This window comes from Nicotiana tabacum, chromosome 4, assembly GCF_000715075.1.
Source record: "Nicotiana tabacum cultivar K326 chromosome 4, ASM71507v2, whole genome shotgun sequence".
Classification (NCBI taxonomy): Eukaryota; Viridiplantae; Streptophyta; class Magnoliopsida; order Solanales; family Solanaceae; genus Nicotiana; species Nicotiana tabacum.
In genome coordinates, this window is record NC_134083.1 from 100,946,701 (window position 1) to 100,974,399 (window position 27,699).

The 27,699-nt window shown below is 33.7% G+C and overlaps 2 protein-coding genes and 1 pseudogene across 3 annotated transcripts; 1 reads left to right on the top strand and 2 right to left on the bottom strand.

The window, feature by feature from the left end:
• Nucleotides 1-612: 612 nt before the first annotated feature.
• Nucleotides 613-4,484, top strand: LOC107824023 (uncharacterized). 2 transcript variants are annotated; one of them, XM_016650748.2, is made up of 2 exons: nucleotides 613-1,694; nucleotides 4,146-4,484. In XM_016650748.2, the coding sequence occupies exons 1-2, from the start codon at nucleotides 798-800 to the stop codon at nucleotides 4,281-4,283; spliced, it is 1,035 nt and encodes a 344-aa protein (XP_016506234.1). In that variant the 5' UTR covers nucleotides 613-797; the 3' UTR covers nucleotides 4,284-4,484. The 2 variants fall into 2 exon arrangements, with proteins under 2 accessions (XP_016506234.1, XP_016506235.1); XM_016650749.2 differs by having other exon boundaries at nucleotides 615-1,694; nucleotides 4,149-4,484.
• A 4,637-nt stretch (nucleotides 4,485-9,121) lies between these two features.
• Nucleotides 9,122-11,883, bottom strand: LOC107824022 (dynamin-related protein 4C-like; annotated as a pseudogene).
• Nucleotides 11,884-18,906: 7,023 nt separating this feature from the next.
• Nucleotides 18,907-20,511, bottom strand: LOC107824021 (uncharacterized). The gene has a single exon (XM_016650747.2). The coding sequence runs from the start codon at nucleotides 20,469-20,471 to the stop codon at nucleotides 19,050-19,052; it is 1,422 nt and encodes a 473-aa protein (XP_016506233.1). The 5' UTR covers nucleotides 20,472-20,511; the 3' UTR covers nucleotides 18,907-19,049.
• Nucleotides 20,512-27,699: the final 7,188 nt, after the last annotated feature.

A 27,699-nucleotide genomic window follows, 5' to 3' on the forward strand; every position in this document is an offset into this window, starting at 1 on the left:
ATATTTGATCTAAGTCGGCAGACTCGGCACTTGTAAAGCGTCGGCCCTTATTTAGTGGTCGTATATTACAATGAAATGAATGCAAGCTTGTGTAAAAGCTATTTCAATTTTTGATATTTGGAGAAGGGGTGCGACCTAAATAGAACAATAAGAATCGAGAGAAGGAAAAAAAAAGGAACTGCAACAAAGTATTTAGAAAGGAAAAAAATTGAAGAAAAGAAATAATAGGGAAATTTTTCAGAAAATATTTTAGTCTTAACATTGTGATTGAGATACACATATTTATATAATATTGACTAGAGATGAGTTTAAATAAAGTATTGTGGTAAGTGAAGTTCATACAATTCACATGACTTATTGGGGTTAAAGCGTAGCTATATTATTATTGCATTTTCATTAGGATAACATGTTGGTTAAAGATAAATTTGATATATAATAAGTACTCTATATTAAAATATATAATATTAAAATATATAATATATATTTTTTACGTTTGTATAAGCGATATTCTGAACATATTATTATGTATCCAACTTGTCTTAGATTTGGTGTCTCGTAACGCGTCACAGAAAATATGTACTTATAAAATAACATGAAACGTTAAATTATGTTACGGGGGGGGGGGGGGGGGGGTCTCAGTCTCATCTCATCTGATGGGAAACTGGAAACTACATTGCAAGTTGTGGGTATCTGTGGTAACCCACCAATCCAAAAAGTAGTTGATGCCATTCAAAACTTGCTCCTCCTCTCTTTTGTCCTAATCTCATATCTAGGGTTTCCTGATCAAACAACAAACCATGGATACCGAATTTCAAGATTGGGAGTTGCTCCACCCCAACTCAGCTTCAGATTCCGTTCTCCCCGTTAACTTACCCCAAAACCAGGAGGATACTTTCGTCGAAGAAACCAAGGGTCTTATTCAACCCAATTATTTCTCCATAGATTCTCACAGTACTCCTACTTTTGCTGCTTTTAACGGTTCTGAGGAATCGGATAATCCGACCTGGATTGACTCTGGTAGTGAAAGGTCTGAGGATCGGCAATTTGGGGAATTTGACGGGAAAAATGATGTGGGTGTGTTTGAAAACTCGAAATTACAAGTGGGTTCTGGAGGAATTGGAGATATAAGTAGTGAAAATGGGAAAAATCTTGAGGTGGGTGTTGTGGAAGACTCGAAATTGGAAGTGGCTTTAGGAGGAATCGAAGATATAAGTAGTGAAAATGGGAAAAATCTTGAGGTGGCTGTTGTGGGAAACTCGAAATTGGAAGTGGGTTTTGGAGGAATCGAAGATATAAGTAGTGAAAATGGGGAAAATGAAGATATACGTAGTGAAAATGAGAAAAATCTTGGGGAATTTTGGTCTGATACTGGTGGAGATGGAATTGGTGATGTGAAATTTGGGGATGTTGAAGAGAGGTCAGAGGCTTGTGTAGAACAAAAGGACGAAAATGAGAGGGTTGAAAGTCAAAAGAGGGATGAAATTGAAGCAAGTAAAGGAGGAGAAGAGAAGAGGAGTTTGGTGTGGTGGAAGGTGCCATTGGAGCTTCTCAAGTATTGTGTGTTCAGGGTTAGGCCTATGTGGGCCTTCTCCGTAGCTGCTGCTGTTATGGGGTTTGTGATATTAGGTCGTAGACTGTACAAGATGAAGAAGAAGACTAAGAGTTTGGAGCTCAAAGTTACTGTCGATGATAAGGTCAGTGTTACTTTGCCCATTTCGATACCATTATGTTAGTAACATTGTTTTTTCCACACTATAGGTGCTAACCTTAAGCTTGAGTAGTTTGTTTCTTCATCCTCTTTATCCAAAACATATTAAATAAATGAAAGAATGTTGATTCATGTGTTATGCTTTTGAAATATCTAATAGTTAAGCAAAATGAGGAATTGATAACGTTACATAGTTATTTTTGTTAAAGGGCTGAGCTTTTTTCATGGTAGATACTTGAAGAAGAGGGAGATTAAAACTCGAATTGGAAAATAATGGGGCCCTAGGGATCATGACACTTCAGTATACTCTTTAGCGAGTGTAGGGGAGATCAGTCTTATGGCTTACAAATGTTATTATAGTTATATGACCCGTTAATATAGTTATATGACCCGTTTCACAGGAATTAGTAAAATATAACACAGGAGATCAGTAAATAATACCAAGGAGATATTTGTAAGATCATAAAGGAGATCTTTGTAAGATCATTTTCTTCTATTCAAATCCTCGTGAGTGTAGTGATATTGTATTGTGGATGGCCCTGTCTATATGCAAGACAGAGTCATAGGAATCAGTAATTAGTTTGTGTCATCATTGCTTGGATGTCTTATAGTGTATGCTTAGATGTGCCATTTCATTTTCTTTTCATTTGTTGATAACAATTTTAGTTATGGGAAGAACAATTGTTTTTTAACAATTCTTCCTACTTTGGCATTTATTTGATTTTTTGGGTCGTCACTTGCATCATGTTCAAAATTTTATATTGAATTTTGTTCCAGAGTGCTGTGTATCTTGAAAATATAGGATGTGGGATAGAGCAATGGTATAGGACTATAGGCTGATAATGCCTTTAGAATTCTGTTGCCCTGTATCATTTAGCAGTTCGTTTCTTGTACCTCTTGACATTTCAGTAATTATGATTGCTGTTTCTTCTTTAGCGAGTGAAGTGCTTTATCTAGCTTGAAATAACAAGGCAACTTGTTTATTCTAGCTCGGCCTTGATATCTCTTGTGATTTATTTATGGAGCAAGTCATAGTCACATAGCTGGAGAAACCCAAAATCGCTAATTATATTGAAGTTGTTTCAATAAGATAGAGAATAAACAAATGGTTCCTCATGGATGGAGATGTAACTACCAAATTTAATAGTCTGTGCTATAAAATACACCCTAACATTCCTGGGAAAGATAAGCCTTGTGTTACAGTTGTATTAGATAATGAAGACAGCACAAGTGTTGTTTATCAATACCCCTATAGTAAGTGTTTCGAAAGTCTCAATCATGAATAAGTTGTTTTTTCTTTTCTTTTATGGGAGTGGGTGGGTAAATCTATACCTTCAGTTTGTTCTCCAACTTCTGCTGCTTCCAGCTTCCGCCACGGTCCTTATTAGCACTTGTGAAATGTAAACAAAGAGGATACAAGGGACCACAGCTTGGAAGCCACTCTGTAATAGAAGTTGCTAAATAGACACCGGTATTGTTAAGGCACTTTGTGAGTCTACCTTGGATTAAACGACTGCTGCTTCATTACTTCTACTAGTGCTCCTTTAACATTATTTTAGTCTTCTGTTGTAAATTGTTTCACATGATGATTTTGCTTTAAATTCCACCAGCAAAGAAAAAAATAAAAGGAGAAAAGAGAAGGAAAAGAAGAGAGAAAATAAACCAACGACTCGAGACATTTTCATTTGGTGCAGATGGTGTCTACTTCGTTGGCATCGGCACCGTCAAATGCTATCTTTTCAGGCTTAACGTCAAGTTTGGTTTCATTTTTATTTAGTTTATGGATTTTGTATACCTTTTGCTCAATTCTGCATGTTGCCAAATAGCCTGTTTGGCCAAGATTCTAAAATCAGCTTATTTTGAGAAGTGTTTTTTCTCAGAAGTACTTTTGATGAGAAACAGTTTGTATTTGGCTAATTAATTTGAAAAGCAATTCCGAGCAGCAATTAGTATTTGGCCACGCTTTTGAAAAATATTTTTAAGTGTATTTTTCTCAAAAGTGCTTTTCAAAAAAGTGTTTTTGGGAGAAGCTGCTTTTTTTTTTTCTCAAAAGTGCTTGGGAAAAAAGTGTTTTTGGCCATGAAGAAGCTTGGCCAAACAGGCTATAGATGTTACCAGAAGTACATGCTCTTTGACATGTGTAACTATGGAAACTGAATTTTTAAACCCCCTTCTGAAGTGTCCTATAGAACTATCCAACCTTAAACAGCTGTAAAACTTGGAATAACCAAACAGTGTTCATGCTTTGTGTCTCGAACAGATTTTGATGTTTTTGACTTGAAACGTTTTCAAAAAAATTTGTACTTCTGTTGTGTGAATATTATAGGGAATCATCGGATCAAGTCCTTAAATCCGTCCTTTGCCTTGGACCAGCACTCTTTCTTCTCACTATCGAATCCTTGTCTGTGTGTTGATTAAGTTTCTTCATTGTGTGCAGAAGGTATCTCAATTCATGAGCCGTGCTGCACGCCTTAATGAAGCATTTTCTGTTGTGAAGCGGGTTCCTGTGATTCGGCCGCAGCTGCCAGCACCTGGAGTTTCACCATGGCCTGTTGTGAGTTTGCATAGGGTGTAATCATTGTAAAAAAAAAATGAAGTTTATGTATATTGGAAGAAGCATTGGTGTCGTCACCAAGTCCCATTTGATATATGGCTGTGTTTTTGCTTGGCTAATTTGTGTTTAAACTTTCTTTCTATCTGTGCTCAATATACTCCTGAACAGACTGATGTACGATTTTAAAGCTATGTATGTATAAACTCTCTTATCTTTTGCCCATATGTCGTGTTGTATGTCTCTTTAACAGTTTTTCTTTTCCCACTACCAATTAGTAATTCAAGGGGAAGTGGGTTCTTGTTTGACATTCCTGCAACAGAGTTCTGCAAAATACTTTTTCTGGTCTTTCGAGGAAGCTCTACAGTCAAGTGATAAACAAAGTTCACATTAATCATACACAAGAAAAATAAAAAAAGTTGTACATTTTAAGGCATGAAACTGTCGTATCTATATTTTTATGGTCTTTTCCAAGTTTATAGAATAATTATCTGATAGCCTATAGTGTATTGCTCTTACGATTTAGCTAGTTATATTTATATTAGGTTAGGTATTTGTCAAGAATTTTGCTACTGCTAATCTTACATGTTTCCATTAAACCTCGCAGGCTAACAAAATATTTACTTTATATTGCCTTATAAAGTAAATACTCCCTCCGTTCACTTTTACACGTCCACTATGAACTTTGCACACTTCTTACGAAATAATAAATGAAGTGTATAATTTACCATGATACTCATATTAATTGATGCATATTTTTAATGGATTTGAGAAAATGATTTGAAATGAGTAATGAATATTGTCGGTATAACAGGAAAAGAGAAAAATGTCATCTCTTGATATGCTAGAAGTGACAAATATAGAGGTGAAAATTTATTATTTTTAGAATACTGGATACGTAAAAGTGAACGGTGGGAGTATTTTGTTTGCCTGCGAGGCCTAATTGAAACACGTAAAATTAGCAGTAGCAAAAGTTTATGGATTCTAGATGAATGAGCTCCTAGTTAGAGTCTTAAAGAAACAACAAAAATTCATATGATTGTTTTTGACAAATTAAGGAATTAGATAGTCTTTTGAATATGGCTGAACATTTAGGGGTCGTTTGGTAGGGTGTATAAGAATAGTGCAGAATACAGTGTATTAGTAATGCATGGGTTTGTAATGCAAGCATTAGTTATGCAGATATTATCTCTTATAAACTGTTTGGTGTGGTGTATTAAAAATTATAATGCATTGCATAATTTTTAAGAAAAATAGTTATTTACAAAAATGCCCTCCATATTCTCTAGCTTTAAGGGACTCTAAGGACAATTTTGTTTTTAACCATACTAATGCATGCATTAATAGCCTTGGTATTACTAATGTCAAGGTTTTCTATGCCTTACTTATACATAGGTTAATACCAAATATGATGTATAACTAATGTATTAGTTATACATAGGTTTAAAAAATGTACCAAACAAGGTATTAGTAATGCACAAAGCTAATGATTGCATTATTTTTCCTAATACCTCCTGTCAAACGACCCTTAAAGTATTGCATCATTATTAATGAAGACACCTTCCTAGGTTGCTCTAGCTGTATCACTATGTCCTAATTAACTTCATTAATTATTTGTGCTCGTGTTAATGCGTATCTAGTTTTCTGGTACGTTACCTCCAGTTGGTTAGTATTTGACCTTTTGATATAAGTAAAACACGATTTCATTTCTTAGAAATTCTTTTACATTTTACATAGGACAAGGACATTGGGAAAGGGATTAATAACAATCGACAGTGAGAGTCATGCAACTTTTTCCATTACATAAGGGAGAGAAATCTCACATGGTCACCCAAAGCTGAAGTTTAAATTAAATAAAAAAAAATTATGGGCTTTTCTTATTTTTCTGTTTCCTTCTTTTTTTTCTTCATAAAGCAGATTGTTTCACACAATTTGGATGATTTCTTTAAATACAAAGCGCATAATAACTTTTATTACATCTCCTCCTCTAAATTTTGAATGCATGCACATAAAAAGCAGAAAAAGTAATTAGAAAACTTTGGCCAATTTTAGCTCCAATCAGTGAATGGCTAATTTGTAGTACTGGTAACTTTCCTTACAATACCAAATTTTTAAAAAGCTAGCCGTTAATAGTTTCATTTAAATACACTCTTGAATCTTAATTGAGGTATTAAGCAACTAAGATCTTTGCTTACATTTTCTTCTTCACAAACAAAAGATTTTCACAATATTTTCTTTTAGACAAACAAAATCTTCTTTGAAAGAAAATGACTTCCACTCGTTGTGCAGCTTGCAAGCAATTAGATGTCCTTCGGATTGTATCTTTTTACCATATTTTCCTCCAAATAATCCACAAAAATTTTCTTGTGTTCATAGCATCTATGGTGCTAGCAATGTTGGAAAGATGCTCCAGGTAAGTACCATATCATATTCCTATAAGAATCTTTGTTTATTCTCTTGCTTGAATTAAATACGTTTTAAGTATATTTGTACAGACAAGATATTATTTTGTATATTCTTTTCTCATTCAGTGCTTCATAATATCTGTGTAAATATGTTTCGGCAGTCATTTATTTAGGTTAGTTAAAATGTTTGGATCTTTCTTTCTCTTGCTCCTTCAATGATAAGTGACAATAAATTAAGATAACCACATAGAGAAGTAGTTATTAACTTATTTATTCGTATTGATTACTATCTCCATAATGTTATAATGTTATGAATTGAGACCCATAATTAAAATGGTTTCATCCCATAGTTTAAACCGTATTCTTTTGAGGTGGAAAGAGTAGTATTTCACACTTCAAACCATAGTTAGCGAGGATTATTTGCATGTCTATGTATCCAGCTTTTGGATTCGGAAAGATACGAGTTCCTAGTTGAACTTATGTGTGCTAAAATATGTCAAAGAATTAAAGAAACTAATTTCTTTTAATTTTATTTTATAACAGCAAGTACAAGAGCATCAACGAGGGGATGTAGCAGACACGTTGTACTATGAGGCATATTGCAGAATAAAGGATCCAGTTTACGGTTGTGTTGGGATCATTACTATTTTACATGAAGAAATCTACCAATTACAATGCGAATTGACTAAAGTACAAGCTGAAATTGAATTACTCAAAGCTCAGTCACCACTTCAAGGACAACAACAAGTTGAATATTTTGCTAACTTATTGGCTGATCAAAATGGAGTTTATACTTCATCACCATCTTTATTTGATCCTTCATTCCATTGGTTTTACTAGAACTTATTATGTAGTGTTCCTTTTTATTTTTCATGACATATTTTGGCCATTTTATGGATTCTCTTGAGTTACTTTGAATTTTATTAATTTGATTTGGACTTGTATCCTTAACTTCTACACGCTGATTTCATTCATCCTATCTTACATTTGATCAACACCATAATATGCTTAAACTCCTAGTAAAATTAAAGTTAAAATTAGTAGAATTTTGAACCATAAAGTTTCTCTTGCCAAGTAAATCCACAGATAAAAATGCAAAAACATTCTTGACATGTGAATACGTACTATTCAAAAAGAAAAGAGAAAAACATTATTTTCAACACATCGTACTAAACAGAAATCAATAGGGCAAATATCACCTTGCAAGAAAATAGATATTTACGGAGTGTAGTTCGATGAATTAAACCTATATCTATAGACGAAATCACAGAGGTTTAAACAAGTATCTTCAATACTTAATTCTCTCACAAAAGATTCTATTTTTTAAATACTAAACGTTTTCTGAAATGAAAAGCAAATGGATTTTCACGAAAACTAACACAAATATCTTCAAATAAATACATTTTCTATACTATCTTTGTTTTGAGTTGATTACCACAATCAAAATTGGTGGTTGCATATCTCCTTGCAGTACCAATGATGGGAAGAAAATATCAAATTGAAATGTAGAATTGCTCCATTTTGAAAGGCGTCTTTCTCTTTGATATAAGTTCATCTGTTGTAAAAAAGGAATGATCATCAATAATCACGTTTAATTTGTGTTCTGTGAAAATTATTGTATCCTCCCTTTTTGGTTTCACAAAAGACAAAAAAAAAAACATACTAGGTCAAAATGAAGCCAATATGGAGAGGACATTATTTGATTCTAAGGTTCCACCTTTATTCACATAATGCAAAGGTTTATCTCCCTTTGACCCGCCACATACCAGGCTACCAACCCTGTCTCGCAACTTCACTTCTGGCATTTAGCAGATGCCAACACTGGATTGATATTGAGGTTTAGTTATTGTTATTGTATTTGAGTTATTTGGATATCATAATTTTATAATTTCAGATCTGAGTGTCACGACCCAAAATCTCTCCTCAGGAGTCGTGATGGCACCTAGTCTTTAAGACTAGGGAAGACAATTTCATTTTAATGTACATAAGAACCTAAGAGTCTAAATCGGTCAAATTTTCACATATAAGTACTCGTATTTTTTTTTTGACTTCTAGCTAGCTAAGATATCCTTTTTTCTAAGATATACTTATTAGGAATAAGTTTTAGCATGTCCAACTTGCGACTAGAATGCAAGGTTTGCCTAAGTTGTTTATCTGCATCAACACGTTAATGCCCAATCAGTAACGAGAAAAATAGAAAAGCCATTTTTTCGATTTTCTATAGCCCAAATCTGTTCTTGAAGTCGAATTCATCAAAATGTTCTCCTAAAAGAACAAAAACCGTAAAGCACCTTTAGGAGTACGCTACTGAATAATGTGTGTATGAAATATAACGCGGTTAAGTATCTTTTTGTTTACCATCTTTCTTGCATATATTGTTATCTCAATTAGATGCTTGAGTCATTCTTTGTTTCCAGGGACCTAGATTCGTGATTTAGGAACCTCAAACTACATAACAAGTAACATACATTTGTTCATTTGTATTTCCAATATCTTATCACCACCCATAGTGTCCCTTACCATTGGCATCGAAACCACGGCCAAATTAAAGGAGTTGTTCCATTACCTTGTTTTGAATGATTTAACAAAACAAGTCACTCAGTCCCTTTGTTGTTCCATTACCTTTAGCAGTCAATGTACTCTTGTTCATACCCAGATTATGGGATGTATGATTAGTGAAAAGTGTGAGCCGCAGGACCTTTACTACCTCTATTCCAACATATGATAATTTCAGATCCAAATCATAGCCAATGGATGTAAATTTTGCAGGAAAAAGGAAGCAGCGCACTCTTCAGAAAAGAAAAGCAGCATGAATTTAAGTTCCCTTAGGCCAAATTAGAAGATAGAAACTTGATTTGGCATTAGAATACACGAAAACTACACACAAGCAGGGCCACTTATACTTAATTCCTACTATAGGCATTTCACAACTAAACTACTTACTTAGGTAGTTACATACTAGGAGAGGAACATTGGCTGAAGTGGAATGCAGTGCCCTGATCAGGAGTACAAAATATTAATCTAGTCCTTTTCTTGATCACCATGAAGAGAAATCCTGTCCATGATATTTGCCACCACCTCTTTTGACTCCTTGAGAAGCTTGACACTCTTGTCGAGCCTAGTGCGCTTCTCGGCAATCAAAGGTGACTCATCCAGCATTCTCTCGATTCCACCACCGTGAGGCGCCATCAGATCCTGAACGATCTCCTCTTCCATCTCCTTGTTAACCATCTTTTGAATGCTGTACATAATGTGCAAAGCCATAAAATCAACCATCCTCATCAACACAAGCTTCCAATAGGCAGTTATCCTCATCTTCATATCAAATGCCTGCTGCACCGAACCTAGATGCTTCCTTAAATGACCAACATCAATATCTCCAACACCTTCCAAGTTTATTACGGAGGGCTTCGAGGGATCGTTCATAATCTCCATAAACGCGTGTTGTTGCTCTATGAGCTTGCTATAAGTTGCTAAATAGTCAGGATTACAAGTGTAATCAGTCAGCTTTTCCATCCCGATGATTTCCCTTACCCAATCAACTGATTCGTTCTTCTTGATGAGAATCAAGTTTTGAGCAGCTCTTCTGGTGGAAGACTGAAGTTGTGGGTAGTTATCACAATGATACATTAACACTTTGATAACAATTCTCTCTACGTAATTCCACAGTCTACCCACGAAATCCTCTGGAATTCCAGCAATCTCCTTGACTTTTATCTGCAATACATTGAGGAAAACGGCCTGAGGAAGGAAGTTCGGCAATCCAATCCCTTTTGTTTCCTGTAAAGCCATCATCTCTTCCCTCAAAAAGTCTTCATTTTTCTCTAAATTCTTTGAATGCAGCTCAATAGAGTATTGGTCAAGCATTTCAACCAGTCTAGCTGTGCAATGCATTTCTTTTTCTTCCGGATACTCGTCAAACTCCCCTCTTAGAAGAATTTTCTTTAATGATTCCTTGGATGAACTAAGAATACGCATGAATGCCGTCAAAGCTTCAGCCACAGAACTTAAACGCTGAGGCAGCCTGTTGAGTTCGGCGACATTAGCAGTTAGTTTGTCATTGATTTTCCCCACAATTTCAGGCAAGCATTTCGAAATGATACTTGCTTGAATACGCACCAGCTTTTGTGCCAGAACTGGAATGCCAAGCATGGATTTATCAATCTTTGATAAAAGTGGATGGGTTGAGAAAAGCCTTGCCTCATCACTCCTGGCTTCTTCGTAAGACTCATTCCCAATTCTATTCCTCACACAAACATAGCCGAGTCCTATATTCACTTCATCTGCAGTAACTTTCTCAAGCAAACCTTCAGGAGCTTTATCGGCCTTTGTCACAACAGCTAAAGTCCTTTCCCCTGTTTTGTCAACCTTCTGAGACATCCTAATAAGTAGGAAAATCGACAGTAACTGACAAAACATTCAAGATTATGCTTTCCTCAGGAGCTATGTATTTCATAATGATATCAGAAATCTGCTCATAAATGTCTTCAGGTTGTCCCTTAACAGGAACTCTAGTGATTCCAGGCAAATCTACCATGGTTAAGTCTGGCACACCATTCTTTTTCACTACAAGTGTTAAAGGGTTGTTAGATATGCCCTTACCATGGCCTGCAATCTCATCAGTTGCAAGAATGATAGCATCTGCAATGCCAGCTTCATCGACAGGGAGCGACTTCTCATTGTACTCCAAGCGAAGATTTGTTGTTGTGATTTTTGTGTCATTTTGCAGCCTCATAATTAGAGGAACTCTGGTGCAAATGCCTTGCCCTCTAGGAAGGCTGATTCCAGCAAGGGATTCAAGAACACTGGATTTTCCAGAAGATTGATCGCCGACTACTACGATGGTCGGAAGCTGGATGCCTTCTTGCATGATGTTAAGGTGGCGGAGTTTGTCTACGCAGTCGAGGAGTGGTCGGATTCTATCATTGAAGGATGCAACAATAGGAGGATGAACACCACAATCTGGTGGTGCTACTACTGCAAGAGGTTTAGGATCAAGAACAGCAATTTCATCAGATGGATATTGTTCATCAGAAGAGCAGTCATCGATGTTTTGGTAAGCCATACTTTCTTGGGAGTAAGTAGAAATGGTTTTGAAGGTTTCTTTCAAAGGTGAAATTGGTGTGGTGAAGTATATAAAGAACTTTTAGGTGTTGTTTGGTTTAAGAGATAACAGATGTATAATTCTGGTATACTATTTGGCAGAAGAGATATTACTGTAGTAAGTACTTTGGTTTTCTGTTTTTCCTATACATGAAATGAAATTAATGTGTTACTTATACACTGTTTCATTTTTCATATAAAATTCATTTTTACTTGTGTGTGCATAGTTTAATACCAAAACCATATTATGGTCCAACTTTTATCCTAGGAATAAATCTAGCTTTATGGTATATAATGTGCAATAAAAACAAAAATAAAAAAATATCGTGTGCTTAGACAGTAAGACAAATCATCCGTACTTCGAGTGGCTGTGAATATTGTGGGACCTATTTAAATAAAGAAAAGAAAGAGAATGATTTAGAAAAGCATAAGCAAAAGCAAAAGCAAAACCGAGGACACTTTTGAATAAAAAGAAATTAAAAAAAAAAATGCAAAAATCAAATTGGTTTGGCAAGACCATTTTTCAATCTTGTAAATATGCAAAGTAGCGGACGAACCAATTTTAATTGGTTTTGGTGAGTAACAATACTATAAATAGTAATACGACCAAAATGAGTAAACAATAGAAGTTAAAGAAAGTAATTCATGAATTATAGTTTGTAAGATAATTAATGAGTGTGAGTAATATTATAGTGATGTGCTTAAAATAAAGAATATTATTTTTTTCAAAATTATAGTAATCTCTTGATACTATTAAATTATAATATTATAGTGGTAATATTACTCCGTTCGAGTATTATATTTTACCCCATTAAAAGATTTAATATTATTATTATTATTTTGTGTCATTATTATTTATAGTGAATATTATTTGTGGACGGGATATATTTATTATCAACCACAAATATTACTTTTGTTTGAAGAAGCTTTGAGATGAAAGCTACGAGCCATATATATAGGCTTTCTTTTCCAATGAATACAGATGTAGGTGTTTCAGAAAAAAGAATAACCAGACCATAGCCCTTCCTGTGATATATGGTTCCAATGCATTGTACCTCTTTTCTTCTCATTGTACGCAACCTCGTTGGAAGAAGTGTTCATGATGTAAAGAAACCAGCTTTAACAAGGGATTCCTAGGAAAGAAGATCTCTTTCTGATTTCCTGTCAGCACGCATAATATCTACTCAGCCTTGGCCATAAATTTTGACAACTTTTTTTTTAAAACATGTTCATGGTTATATGATCAGTTTTTTGAAAAAATAATTCAAGTTCTCAAAAATTGCCAAAAAACATTTTCACTCATAAAACTTAAAACAAAATTCAAATAAAATATATATTCAAACACAACTTTAACTTTAAAAAATTATTTTTTAACACAATTTTAAAAATTTATTTTTCAATTTTCAACCAAATTTATATCGAGACGCTAGCTAAGATTAAGCTCTCGTTTGGCCATAAAATTTGAGATTTTTTTCAAATTTTATTTTTAAATATTTGTTTGTTTATAGATTTTAATCCTTTTTTGGCAAATTTTGAAATATAATTCTTCAAATCCCAAAAATAGCTCTAGAAAAGTTTTTGAAGCTTTTTACTCACAAAATTTCAAATTCTTTTCAACTAAAATATATGTTCAAACACAATTTTAACTTTCAAAATCTATTTTACATCTCATATTCAAAAATCTATTTTTTTAAGTTTCAATTAAATCAATGTCCAAACACTAGCTAACATTTTGATTGCTATAAACTTTTCTTTTCTTTTTTGTGAACAAATTGCTTATTTCATAAGAGGAGACATTTTTAATAAAAAATATTTTGGGTGTGTTTGGTACGAAGGAAAATATTTTCGATAAAATATTTTTCAATTTTCTCATTTTTTTGTTGGCTTAAATACTTTGTAAAATATTTTTCTCATTAACTCATTTTCCTTCAATCGAGGAAAAACTTGGAATAACCTATCAAGAGGGAAAAATATTTTCCAAAACTCTTTTTCAAGGGATCACAAGGGGTGTGATGTAAATACTCTATCCTAATACAGACATTAATGACTAATATGTTTCATCCCAAACTAATTGATCCGCTATATAAATCTTGACGGTTCATATCGCTAATGTCATAAATTGTGTAAGTCAAACAAAAACAATAGGTAGAAAGAGGATATAATGGCAATCTATCCAATATGTCGGGATTAATTTGATAATTTATAGCAAAAGCGGTCTCCCGAAAGTGCCTTTGTGCCTTTGTATAGGAGCGAAAAAATTCCCAAAAAATTTAAGGGAACATCTGAACATCATATGAACGTCCTAAATGCATGCAAAAAATTGGATGCATATATTTTATGTGCATTTTAAGTATAATTTTTACACTTCGGATAAAAACATCTTTAAGTGCAGCTAGTGTTTTGCATGTAGTACGAATTTGTCTTAAATATAATTTTTCAACAAACTTTTTATATGCACTTAAACGTTTTCGTCCCCAACTTCAGATGTGATTGTGACAATTTAGTCACTTGCGTCTGAAGTTTTGTCCTTAGTAGGTACAATTGCAAAAAACAAATTGAACTTAGGATACAAAAAACAACTTAAATAGTGACCACAAATTTGTGAACTTCTCCCCTAAATTCAAGGATAATTTAGCATATAAAGTGATAATGACATGTTTAAAAATAGAAATGAAATTGGACATTTTTTTGTAATATACTACTCCATCTATTCTCTTTTACTTATCCATTATACTAATAATAGATTTTCTGTTTTCTTGTCATTTTTAAAAAATCAAGGGAAAAAAAAAATTAAAAGTTTACCTTATCATTAAGTAATCATTTTCCAAACTAATCGAGATATTCGTAGTCAAATTTAGTTCCAAAGTATCATTGATAACCATAATTTAGTAAAATAAATATTTAATTAATATTTTCTTAAGAAGAGTGTAAAATACAAATTGAACAATTAAAAGGGAACAGATGGAGTACGATTGATACCAAAGTATATCTTTCTCGTTATTAAGCAGCATGAAAAAAATTTGAGACTATCCAATTTTGGTCTTAAATGTGGATATACTAGACACATGGTATATCTTTTAAAGACTAGATAGGTATATGCTCGTGCAGAGCCCTCAAAGTACCATATTCTAAGTTTGCCTCAAACAGTAAAATTAAAGAACACAAATTCAAGCAGTTAGTTTTCAAGTGTTATGGATAAAGATAAACTAATGGATAAACTGATGGATGATGATATTGGAGACAATAATAATTTGGGATAAAATGTGCATTTATTTCTCAATCTGACTATATGAGAAACAAAACGATATAGAATATATAATTTACTTTTCTTTTGACTTCTTTTTCCTTTTGATGTTTTCAAAGAAATTGATAATAATAATAATAATAATAATAATAATAATAATAATAATAATAATAATAATAGTAATAATAATAGGAAATAAATATATCAAGCCATCTTGTGTCGTAGAAATACAAAAGATCGTTCTATTTGTGTAGAGACAAAAATGTGAAAAGCTATAGCATTCACTTTCCATAAAAGGAACAAATGTTTGCAAACAAAATCATTTAACTAATGAAAAACGTCACATTGTGTCTCTTATGTCTCACCCTAAACTTCATCCGATTAAATTTTCTTCACACAAGCATTTCAGATTTTTTTCTTAAAAACAACTCAGTTGAGCCACCAATCTTTGAAGCGAAGTATCAAGCACAACCTACAAATCAATCAAGAATAGCATACTTAGTAGATGGAAAGCAATTTATCCTACAATATAGTTATCATGGCTAACCTTTAAAAGGAATCGGGAGGACCCAAATGACAAAGAAACAAAAGGAAAGAAACATATATATGGTCATAATTATGAAAATAGGTGTAGATAAAACTTATGAATATTTATATAGCACTGGATGAGACAATAGTAGATTGATCTTCACACATGTCATTTACCAAAATTCACTTAGAACAGAATCAAGCACTCAGAAGATCCATGCTTTTCCAAGAAAATGAAAATTTTAAAAGTCCTCCTTCCTGTGGCCTTACAAATAAAACTTTTAAATTCTGAGAAAGAGCTTAGTTTCTCATTTGAAGTATAGCTTACATCTTAAGTCCAAAGTTATCAACAAACAAATCAAGTACTGTCATACACATTTTTATACATAATATACATAAAAACAAAATTTAAAAATTAATAAGTTTGTCAAAAGTTCTTCTTAATGTTTAACTCTCCCTGAGCCCTCGCTTGGCTCGATCAGGAAGTTTCTGAATTTTATTAACTTGTTTTTGTTTATGGCTTTTGTTCTTTCCCAGAAGGCCCTGGGCAGTCTTAACCCCAAAGTACAAATGTAAGCGTCCAACCCTTTCTTGAAGAGTCGTACCTAATTTCCATCACAGACTTTATAAAGAACTCTGGTTGTTACCTATCATGATATTGTAGGAAGACAACTTACATTTATTACTTTTAGAAAAAATTCCACCAACGTATTATTTTAACTTGATCACAACATATCAATTGATCTACAAAAAGTTAGTAGTGCATCTTTGTACATGAGCAATTGAAATATAGAAAGTGATGATATTAATCTCCGAATAAAAACCTTGAAATTCTATTGACTGACATGGGATTTTTAGTTCATATAGACCAGGCATGCATTTCCATCATTGCACACCTAAAAATTTAGAATGGATTAGAAAGAAAAATCAGCAAGTAGAGAACGGAATGACTTTTAATAACAATAGTTACTAAAAATAGTTCTTGCATTTAAATGAATATTAACATTTTCTTGTTAGTTGAATAAATTCACCCCAAAGGGAGAATCGTGATCATAGGGAAAGCACAAGACATTATAGCTTGCAGAATAGTATAGGTTGCTTACAATCGGCCAAACCTCTTGCAACTGCCCGGAGCTATATGCTTCTTTGGCTCTGTTTACTCTTAAAACGGATAACAATTAAATTTGTACGCGATTTTGAGGATATGTGGATTGATTCAATACAAGTAATCAAAAATGATAGATAAATGAATTAAAGATAAAATAAATAACCAAACCAATTGTGACGCTGAGTCCAGACCCGGATTTAAGCTTAACAATAGTATTACCCTCGACCGGACCCTCGATTCGAAGCCAAATGTGTATGAGAAGTATGATTAAAATAAGAACCTTTCAATAACTAGAAAACAAAGAAATAAGTTTGTATTGCCTTGATATGTGTGTTACAATGTTCCTATTCAATAAGAAACTTTCCCTGTATATAGTAGGATAGTTTTATCCCTAATACTATTCTAAAAAAGGTAAAAATCCTCCTTGTGCATCAATCACGATGCGCTATCGACGATTGGGCGAAATCCGCAAATGACGAGGTATCATCTAATTCTCACAAAAAGCAGACCAAGAGTTTATAATAATCATAATCATTGAAAATAAATACATGAATTGTGTTCCCTTATTAATTAAAAGCAAATACATGAGTTATGTCTTGTCTTTAATCACATGTTTATTGTGATACAAATTTATGGTTTATCAGAAGGTGAAATTACTTTTAGCTACAACAATATTGTAGGAATAGGATTTAATACAAGGGTAAAATAGTTATTTCGCTTTTGATGGTCATTTAATTCTTACATTAGAAGTTTTGCACATGATATGATATATGAAGAGACCTGAGTTGTACTAGTTCGAATTTGAGCTTGCTGGTTGCATTTATTGACTTGGCTTGAGCTAAATGTTAGGTATTCATTGACACAGTAAAAGACATACAGTTACAGGTGAGGAAAAACAAAGGTAACTATGGACATGATAAAGTTGCAACTTGCAAGTATTAATAAACTTACACTTTACTTTATAAAAAGCTAAAAACATGGCCGATTACTTTACAAAAATAAACTTACAGTTTCAATTGCCATTCATATTAGGTAACATGATAAAGTTGTATGCATTGAAAGAAAAAAGAAGAAGCTATAAACTATAGAGGCATATTCCAGCACAAATTGAGAAGTATATAGATTATGCTTTGTATAGATGGAAAGAAATGTTGATACACATTGATAAATTAAAGAGCAAGCCTGAACTAGAACGGAATATACACAAGATTTTCTAAAAAAGATAACAAGGAATATTTAAGTCGTTTTAGCTGTGTGATTAGGGATGTACAAATAAAACTGACAAATCGCACCAACCCGATAATATGAGTCAAATCGAGAACAAAAAATCCGACTATGGTTTGTTTTGATTGGTTTGGTGTTGGAAAAAAAATCGACGATATTTGATTTGGTTTGGTTTTAACTAAAAAAAGTCAAACCGAAACCAAACCAACCTGATATTATATGTATAGAAGTTTTAAATATATTTAATATATGAAAATATTTATTGTAGTGTACTTTATAAATATTTCTTAAACTCTTACATAATTTTATCTTTTAACGTATTATTTCAAGCTTGAACTTATAATTTTTGGATGCTCCAATAAGTTTTATAGTCCATAAATGTCAGTAACTCATATAAATCCTAAACCAAAATCAAATCAATACTAATGATAATAAAAGACATTCAATTCAATTGCGCTATGAATGAAAATAGTGTTGGATATTTATTTTTAGTTTTTTCATGGTTTAGATAAAATACATAATTTATTTTTCTTTTAGTGTTTATTCCATAAAGTAGTACTTATTAGTCGTACTTATTTTAGCGACTTATTAGTAATTTTAAATTATATTTGTTTTTATTATGGCTTATAAATAATATGTATTTTATGTGATTTTCTCATCTTTATTGTTGAATATTTTAATGCAATGCCATGAATCATATCATATTTATGTTATTTATTAAAAAAAACCTTATATAGTTCTGTCTTATTAAGATTAAAAAAATATTTGGAGCACAAATTCTATGTTTTGTGCTATGAAGACTTTATGGAAAAAAACCCCGAAACAACCCGAAAACCCGAAAAAAACCGAGATTTAAAAATTCGATTTTTATTGGTTTGGTTTGGTCTTTAAATTTAATAACCCGATATAATTGATTTGGTTTAGTAATTAAAAAATTCGAACCAACCCGATTCATTTAGGCCGATTGAAGAAATATAGGCCCAACAAAAAAAGTAATATGGAGAATGAAAATAAACAAAGGGCAGTCAAAAGGTATACTGCTCTAAAATGCAAGCATTTATTGAACAAAAGTGCCCCAATCTGGTTGTAAAACACCAAATTATTAGCAATATGAGTGATACAATACTATTCAAACACAATCAAAAGTTGCAGAAAAAAGAAAAGAAGCTGATTTTGCACTAAGATTTGCAGGGTGGCAATGGTGAACCACAAAGACAAGCATTTCCAGCAAAAGAATTAGCCCCAAACTTTGATGGTGGAAGCTGACCACACAAATGATTACTACTCAAATTCAACTTCTCTAGTCCAGAAATTGCCTTCGGTACTTTACCATAAACCATATTCCTAGACAAATTCAAATCCTTCAATGTCTGAACAATCCTTAACTTCTCCAAATCGAACTTCAATTTATTCCCAGAAGCATAAAATCCAACCAAGAAATCAGTCTTGTTCAACAACCCAATTGGACTTCCACTAATCTCATTACCCGAAAGATCAATATAATCGTAAAAATAAGTCGTCTTCGGTTTCCAATCATCCAATTTAATCTTGATCCCACATTTAGCTAGCTTCAATGAGTATATAATTGGAGAACTTGTGATCCAACTTGGTATTGTACCAAGGTGGAAATTATTGTACGATAAATCCAAAGACTCAATACCTTTTACGAACAATTGTGGAAATGGGTCGACAAGAAGATTGTGAGAAAGATCAAGATTGAATATTTTGGTTAGATTTGCAAAGGATTTCGGTACAGTTCCTGAGAACTTGTTCGAAGAAAGATCTAATGTGTCTAGAGTACGGAATTTTCCAAGAAAATCTGGTATTTGACCTGTTAAATAATTGTGTCCTAGCTCAAGGTACCTTAATTGTGGAGCTAAAGTTGCAATACTACTTGGAATTTTCCCAGTAAATTTGTTGTTAGAAAGTTCCAAGATTATGAGGTTAGACAAGGAAGTAAAGAAGTTTGGTATTAACCCAGCGAGCTGATTCTTCTTTAAACTCAAAAAAGTTAAGCTCTTGAGCTTGCTAAATGTCTTGGGTATAGTGCCAGTGAGCATGTTGTTACCGAGTTTGAGCTGGCTCAATTGAGTTAACTGACCGATTGAACTCGGTATCGGGCCGGTTAACCGGTTACCCGAGAAACTCAGTGCAAAAAGTTGGGTCAAGTTACCAATGGTTGCGGGTATACGACCCGATAACTTGTTGTTTTCAATGTAAACAATTTGAATTTCAGGTAGAGTAAGGAGAAAATTCGGTGTACCCGATAAGTTTATAAGATTTACAAGATTAATACTTGCTAGTCTTTTTAGTTTGGAAAGAGAAGACGAGATGGTACCCGACAAGATTTGTTTTTTCTCGGGTTGTCCATAGATCTGTAGTCCTGTGACCCGATTGTCTTCCCCACAAGATACACCCGACCAAGTACAACAATCAGTACCCGTTTTCCAACTTGCAAGAAGGCCCGACGGGTCGGATGTGATACCCGACTTGAAACCTAACAACCCGGCTTCATCGTCTACGTGGCATTTTGCTGCTAGGCCTGTGAGGCACTGCAGGGTGAGAATAGAAAGGAAAAAGAATTGAGAAGAAGATAGCATTGTAAATATGGATATGTGTGCTTGTGCTTGCTCAAAGTAGGAAGCATTTATAGAGGGGAATTTGCATATTGGGTCCCAATACTTTAATTATTGGTAGTGAATATCTTGTGAAGATGAAAACTTCTATTACTCAGTTAGAGAATATGCTTCAAATAAAATGTGTGAGCTTTGACCTTTTTCCACGTTCAAAGTTCTTGCATGAGTTCACAAATTCTCATAGAAATTCTACCATATGATTAATTATGCATATAATGTTAAGTGTTGTACTATTTTGTTCATGCTTTTTCTTTATCTAAATCATTTTAGTTAAAACATTATACAAGGAAACTCATAAACATGATAGAAATAAAAATGTTGATGCATTTTGAAGACATTTTACATTCATGTGTCCATATACCATATTTGGATATGCATGAACATAGAGGATTACTATCTTCATAAGTACTTCCAAGTATTATAATTGGGTATACAGTCATAGAACATGTCCATTCTTCAATATTGATGGCTCTAGGTAAGACAAAGTCAAGATAATGTTAAAAAAATATGTTTTGTAATAGTGCAACATGGTCAAGATCCTTTAGATTTACGGCATTAACCGTAGCTTTTATGAGTGAAATGTAATTGAAAGCAATACTGCTTATTTTGGACGTGAAATTAATTCCAAACTGATGATATGAGAGAACAATAATATATTTAATGTCAATGCAATTAGATTTGGTTAGTTTTATTATATGGATATGGACGGGTTCGAGCCATAAAAACATCTATTAATGCTTGCATTAGGGTAAACTGTTTACATGCGGTCTTTTTGCGTATTCTGTGTGAATATAAAATATTTTATGTACCGGACTGTTTATGTCAATGCAAACTGATTGTGCTAATTTCACCATATTGATCAAGAATGTCTTGTCATTTTCAATTTCACTCTAATAATTGATTGCGTGGAAACCGGAAATGGGAAAGGAGGAAGGCTAAATTTATTTTGTGCTATTAAGTTCTATAGCATCTGGTAAGGACTAGATTTATCTATTGCAAATCTCGTAAAGGCTAAATTTTATGAGGAAGAAAAAAAGGAGAAAATGAATACTTAAGCATATGCTAAATGGCCAAAAATTAAAACTGATAAAAGTTTTTTTTTTCATCCTCCGCCTAAATATGATCCCCAAATCAGTTGAGTACTTAACTTTCAAAAATGACTTTATAGAAGTAACAAATAAAAAGAGTTAGAATGTGAGATTAATGCACCGAAAAATCTTCTCTAGAAAATGTTTTTCTCCTTGGTCAAATTAACAGAATCAAACTAAAGAATATATACATGAAAGTAAAATAGATAAGATTACACGTCTCAACTTAATAGGAAGATGAGCAGCGAATAAATATAGCTGACAAGTAAGCAATGATCTTAGCACGTGCCAAAAACTATTTATATCTGATAACCGAAAAATATATATAATTTATATAATTTTTATATATAACATACAGAATATATATATACAAAAAATATACAAATTTTATACGTTTTTTCGACTATTATTTTTAACCGTACAGTATCATTTTTCCATGATCGATCTTAAACTGATAGTGGGCGGCCCATTTTAATAAACGCGTTGGTGCTGGTCACCTTCCACCAGTTTGCTGGCAAGTTGGCAACTGGCCCAGTCCAAGTGAGTAGTGAAAAGGGATTATTTCTTGTAAAAATTAGCTAGGTTTGCCACTTTAGCTATATTTTAAATTATAATAATAAATTGGCCAATAATAATTTAAATTAACATTTTTCCCCCAATCAAACATGTGACATAACTCCAACAATCGATACTGGAGTTCGAAATTTTGACGAGTGGAACCCCAAAAAACTATGCTGGAATTAAAAGATTTGCTGAATTTTCAAACTCAAAAAAAATTCCTAGTTTTTGAATATTTACTATTAAACAATCCAGGAACGATTCCTGTTTTTAAACCTTTACTAATGCAAAATCCATAAACGATTCCTGATTTTGAATTCACACTGTATTTCAGTAATTTTGAATCTTTATTAGTGCAAAATCTAAAATCCAGGAATACTTCTTAGTTTTTCAACCTTTAATAGTGAAAAATCCATGAACGATTTCTGTTTTTTTTAAATTTATATTATACTTCAGCAATTTTGAACCTTTTACTAGTACAAAATTTAAAATTCAAGATAAATTACTGGATTTTGAACCTTTATTAGTACAAAATCGAGGAAAATTTAGGAACGATTTACTGTTTTTGAATTCACATTATACTTCATCAATTTGTAGCCTTTAAATACAAAATTCATGATAGATTATTGATTTTTAAACCTTTACTATTGTAAAATCCAAGAAAATACATGAATAATTCATGATTTTTGAATCTACATTATACTTCAATAATTTTTAACCTTTAATATAAAATTCAGGATAGATTACTGGTTTTTGAAGCTTTACTAGTACAAAATCCACGAACGATTTATGGCTTTTAAATTCACATTATACATCAACAATTGAGAATACTGCTTCAAATCATTCAAACTCCAGGAACAATTCCTAAATTTTGAACTAATAATTATTCAAAGTTCAATAATCGTTCCTGGAGTTCTTCCGTATTTTAGATAGGGGTATTTTTATTTAGACTTGTGATTCTGTATTAATAAGTGGCTACTTCCAATACACTTTAAAATATGGTTAAACTCTAATATCCGATCTAAAAGTAACTATTTACTAACTTTTTACTTTTTTCTTATATATAGTATATTATAAACTATTTTACTTAGTTTAACTGAAGTTTGCTAATTACCAAAACTAACTGAATTTTTTACAATTTGTATGCATTCCCCTTAAAAGGCTCCCAACATCGTGATTAGCGCCTTCAAATAAGGATTTCAATTACATTTTTTTCCTTTCCCCTAACTCTCATCTCATCTCTCTCTCCCTCTCTCTCTCTCTCTCTCTCTCTCTCTCTCTCTCTCTCTCTCTCTCTCTCTCTCTCTCTCTCTCTCTCTCCTTTACTGCCTCTCTCCTTCCCCCTAATTGTCACAACCCAAAAGCACCCCCGGTCGTGATGGCGCCTAACCCACTTGTTAGGTAAGTCAATCAGTGCACATAGAGAAGACGCGTGCAAGTCTTATAAGAATTTAACAGCTCAGCATATAGAGAAGACATGCGTCTATCGCCAATGAATCATCAACGTTTTGCATATAGAGAAGATATGCATAAATAATCAAGCCAATGTGCACAGGTTAACATATAGAGAAGATATGTATTGTGCCTTCATTCTTCAGTCCAAGCAACATATGGAGAAGATATGCATAAAGAGTCATGTGTACATCCCAAAACTAGCATATAGAGAAGATATGTGATAAAATCATGTATACCCAAGGTGTTTTCATATAGAGAAGATACGTAAATACCAAACAGTGATCAGTTTTACTTATACCGTGTGTACGTCATCAAGAGAAAAATATGAGAGGACGATCCTAGAGGTATGGATCCTTATTCACACGCTGCACGGCCAGCTCAAGTTCCAAAATATAACAACCGCATAGACTACTCACGTGCTATTATAACTTAACCCGCATGGACCACTCACGTGCTGCCAATCTAGTCTATCACCCAGATAGCATATAAAAGAATACATGTATACGAACAATGGATATCAAATCACATACTCATGGACTAATGAAAAGTGGCATGCTAAGGTATATGCATATGTAAAGTATGCTACCACAACTCAGATTAGGTGGATACGTCACAAAATAACAATTATCATATTTGAATAGGAAATTAACCTACACATGATCTCTATCATGACTCAAGAAGTTCACAAAGCCATAAAACATATGGAGCATAATAGTAGGTAACATAGTATCCCAAAACAAGGCATAACACAGCCTAAGGACTACCCTAACATGGATAAAACATGATGCATGCATATATTCTCATCCACCGCATGTACGTAACCCTCAGCACATAGAAATCATCAACAATTCAAGCAACTAGTTCCTCAAACCAAGGTTAGGCAAGATACTTATCTCAAACGAGCAAAGTCAATACTCCAAGAATGTCTTCCCTCGTGAATCGATCTCCGACTGACTCAAATCTAGTCAAACAACACACCACAGTATCAAAATAATGCTAAAGAGAATAATTACGGAGCATAAAGGCTCGATCTTTAATCAATTATACAAAGTTAACCCCGGTCCACTTTTTGGAACCCAACAAAACTAAAAAACCTCGACTACCCATTCAAATATGAGTTCAAATATACAAGTTTCATCCAAATCCGACTCCAAATCGTAGTTCAAATCTCAATTATTCACTTTCTAAAATCTAACACACAACCCAATTTTCCTCTTTCAAATTCATGTTGTAAGTGAACGAATCTATGGGTAATTGAGACATATAATCAAATTAAAGTAGAAAATACTTAACCTTAACATGGTAATAAAAATCTTCCCAAAAAGCTCCATCCGCAGGTGCAACGTCGCACCTGCACACCAAACCTCGCAGGTGCGGCACACCAGCACCAAAACTTTCACTCAACTCCAAAATTATCTGGAACCCATCTGAAACATACCCAAGCATCCTGGGACCCCGTCCAATCATTCCAACAAGTCGGAATACCTAATATGAACTTATTCTAAGAATCAAAGCATTATAATAACATCCACAATCATAAATCGCGCATCAAAACTCAGCTTGCATAACTCTTAAGATCTGAGGTGGTCTTGCTTGATTTCCTAGAGAAGGAAAAGTAGAGAAGGAGGTCGTTACCATAGTTTTTCGATGATTCACCATCGTTAGTTGGCTTGTAGTTGTCCATTTTTTTTTGCATGGCAGTAGATATGTGTTTGAAATAGTATCTTGCTGCTTTGGGGAAAGCAAAGGAGATGAAGGAAAGATGGGAGGTTGGATTGGTCGGATATCAATCGACTGTGAGAGGGATTAATGTAACGATCCGGTCGATCATTTTGTGTATTGAGTCTCGTTTCCCTATTTGATGTTTTTCGTATGATTGTTTATTTCATGACTTGCGGGGATGGTTGGCTTAATTTCGGGAAGATTTGGGAGTAGATTGGAGCCCTTTGTTCCGTTATTGGATGCTTAAGTTGTAAGAGCTGGTAAAGGTTTAACTTTCATATAAATGATCTCGGATCAGAATTTTGATAGTTTCGATAAGTGCTGATACTTATTTTGGACTTGAGCGTAAGCCCGAAATTAGTTTCCAATGTGTTAGATGAATTTGAGGCTAATTTTCAAAAGTTTATAATTTGAAGGTTTGGGAAATTGATAGGTTTGACTCATGGTTAACTTGGTGGTTATCATGGTCCATTTGGTATTCCTAGCCTTGGAATAAGTTCGTTTGGTAATTTATGACTTGTGTGTAAAATTTGGAGTTATTCTGAGTTGTTTATATTTGGTTATAAGTTTGGAAATTAGACGTTTGGATAGCTCATTAAATTTAATTGGAGGTGCGATTTGTGGTTTTGATATTACTTTGTGTGATTTGAGACCTCGAGTAGGTCCATGTCAGGTTTTGGGACTTGTTTGTTATGCTCGGGTGGGGTCCCGGGGGACTCAGGTGGGTTTTGGATCACCCAAAAGGAGATTGAAGTTTGGATGGATGCTACTGATTCAGGTGTTTCGCACTTGCGAAACTTTTGCACAGGTGCGAGGTCGCAGAAGCAGCCCATGTTGCACATTTGTATTACCACTGAAGCGAGGAAGGCAACATAGAGGTGAGGTTAGCCTAGGCTTAGGAGTCCGCATATGCGAAAGTTTAAGTGCAGAAGTGCGTAGCTGAAGGCACAGGAGCAGATCCGCAGAAGCGAAGAACCGACAACTTAAGTAGGTTTCACATCTGCGAGGATCCTGTCGTAGAAGCAACGTCGTAGAAGCGACCAGAATGTCCGCAGAAGCGGAATCCACTAGTAGGATATTATATTCGAGGGTTAGATTTAGTTTTATCATATTTTAAGATTGGTAGCTCGTATTGGAGTAATATTTTAAGCAATTTTCACCCACATGGATTGGGCAAGTATTTATAATTCGAATTTGATTATTCTTCATAATTTTGTCTTCAATTTTGGCATTTGATTGGTGAATCTAAGGAAGGAGTTTTAGGATTTTGTAAGAAATTCTGGAAAGTGAATAAATAGGATTTGAACCCTGATTCGGAGTCGGATTTGGATAAAACTTGTATCATTAAAATTGTATTCGATTGTCGGAATTTGTAAGTTTTGTTGGATTTCGAGAAATGATCCCGGGTTGACTTTTTTGTTGACTTTGCTTTATTGATTAAAGAACGCATTTTTTTCACTATTATTGTTTCCTTTGGCATTTTCTATTAATGAGGTGTGTTAATTGACTAGATTGGACCCGTTCAGAGGCCGATTTGAGAGAGACAAGGGATTTTTGAAGTATTTATTCTTGCACATTTGAGGTAAGTATTTTGCCTAGGTTTGGAATGAGGGTATTTCTCTCTATGCCATGATGCTTATTACATGTTGGAGGTGACGTACATACGAGGTGACGAGCGTATATGCGGGCCCCATGGTTATTCATGATCGGGGTAATCCTTAGGCTATTATATGCCTTGTTTTACTACCATGCCTCTTTGATACCGTATTTCCTCCACTTGTATGACTATGTGAGTTGTTATCCATGCTAAAAATCATGTCTAGGCTATGTGTTTATCTGTTTGAGACATGATAAGATAAGTTTTTCTATGTTGAGCTCTTTGCCTTAACTGTAGTCATATATTCAGTCATGATATGATATCCACATGTTATATTTCTATCTATATGGACATTTTATATATTATCTTACATGTTGATAGTGCCCTTGTGTATGACACGAGTTTGAGCTGAGTCGTGGCATGTTGGTACATTCTGCGCGGTATTTTGATTATTAATATTGTGAGATGTTGGAACATTAAGACTTCAGGATATTGACGACTGATCCTCGGCCATAGAGCCATGTTGATATTGGTATTGAGGTGACGATTGCGCCAAGGCTCTATATTGGGCTGAGTGATATTAATCGTTGGCTTTTGATCCGATCAGCACTTGGGCTAGGATCCGCCCCTTCGAAGTCATGTAATAACCTTGTGAGTGAAGGCACGCGAGGTGTGCTTAATGAGGGGCTTATGTCAAGCACCCGAACAATGCTGAGTAAGTGTGTGTTTTTATGATGATTCAGGAGCATTGTTTCAGACACCATGAGAGTGC

Coding starts and splice junctions, on each gene's coding strand:
- LOC107824021 (XM_016650747.2), bottom strand. CDS start 20,471: ATGCTATCTTCTTCTCAATTCTTTTTCCTTTCTATTCTCACCCTGCAG.
- LOC107824023 (XM_016650748.2), top strand. CDS start 798: ATGGATACCGAATTTCAAGATTGGGAGTTGCTCCACCCCAACTCAGCT. Junction 1,695..4,145: donor AAGTTACTGTCGATGATAAG/GTCAGTGTTACT, acceptor CATTGTGTGCAG/AAGGTATCTCAATTCATGAG.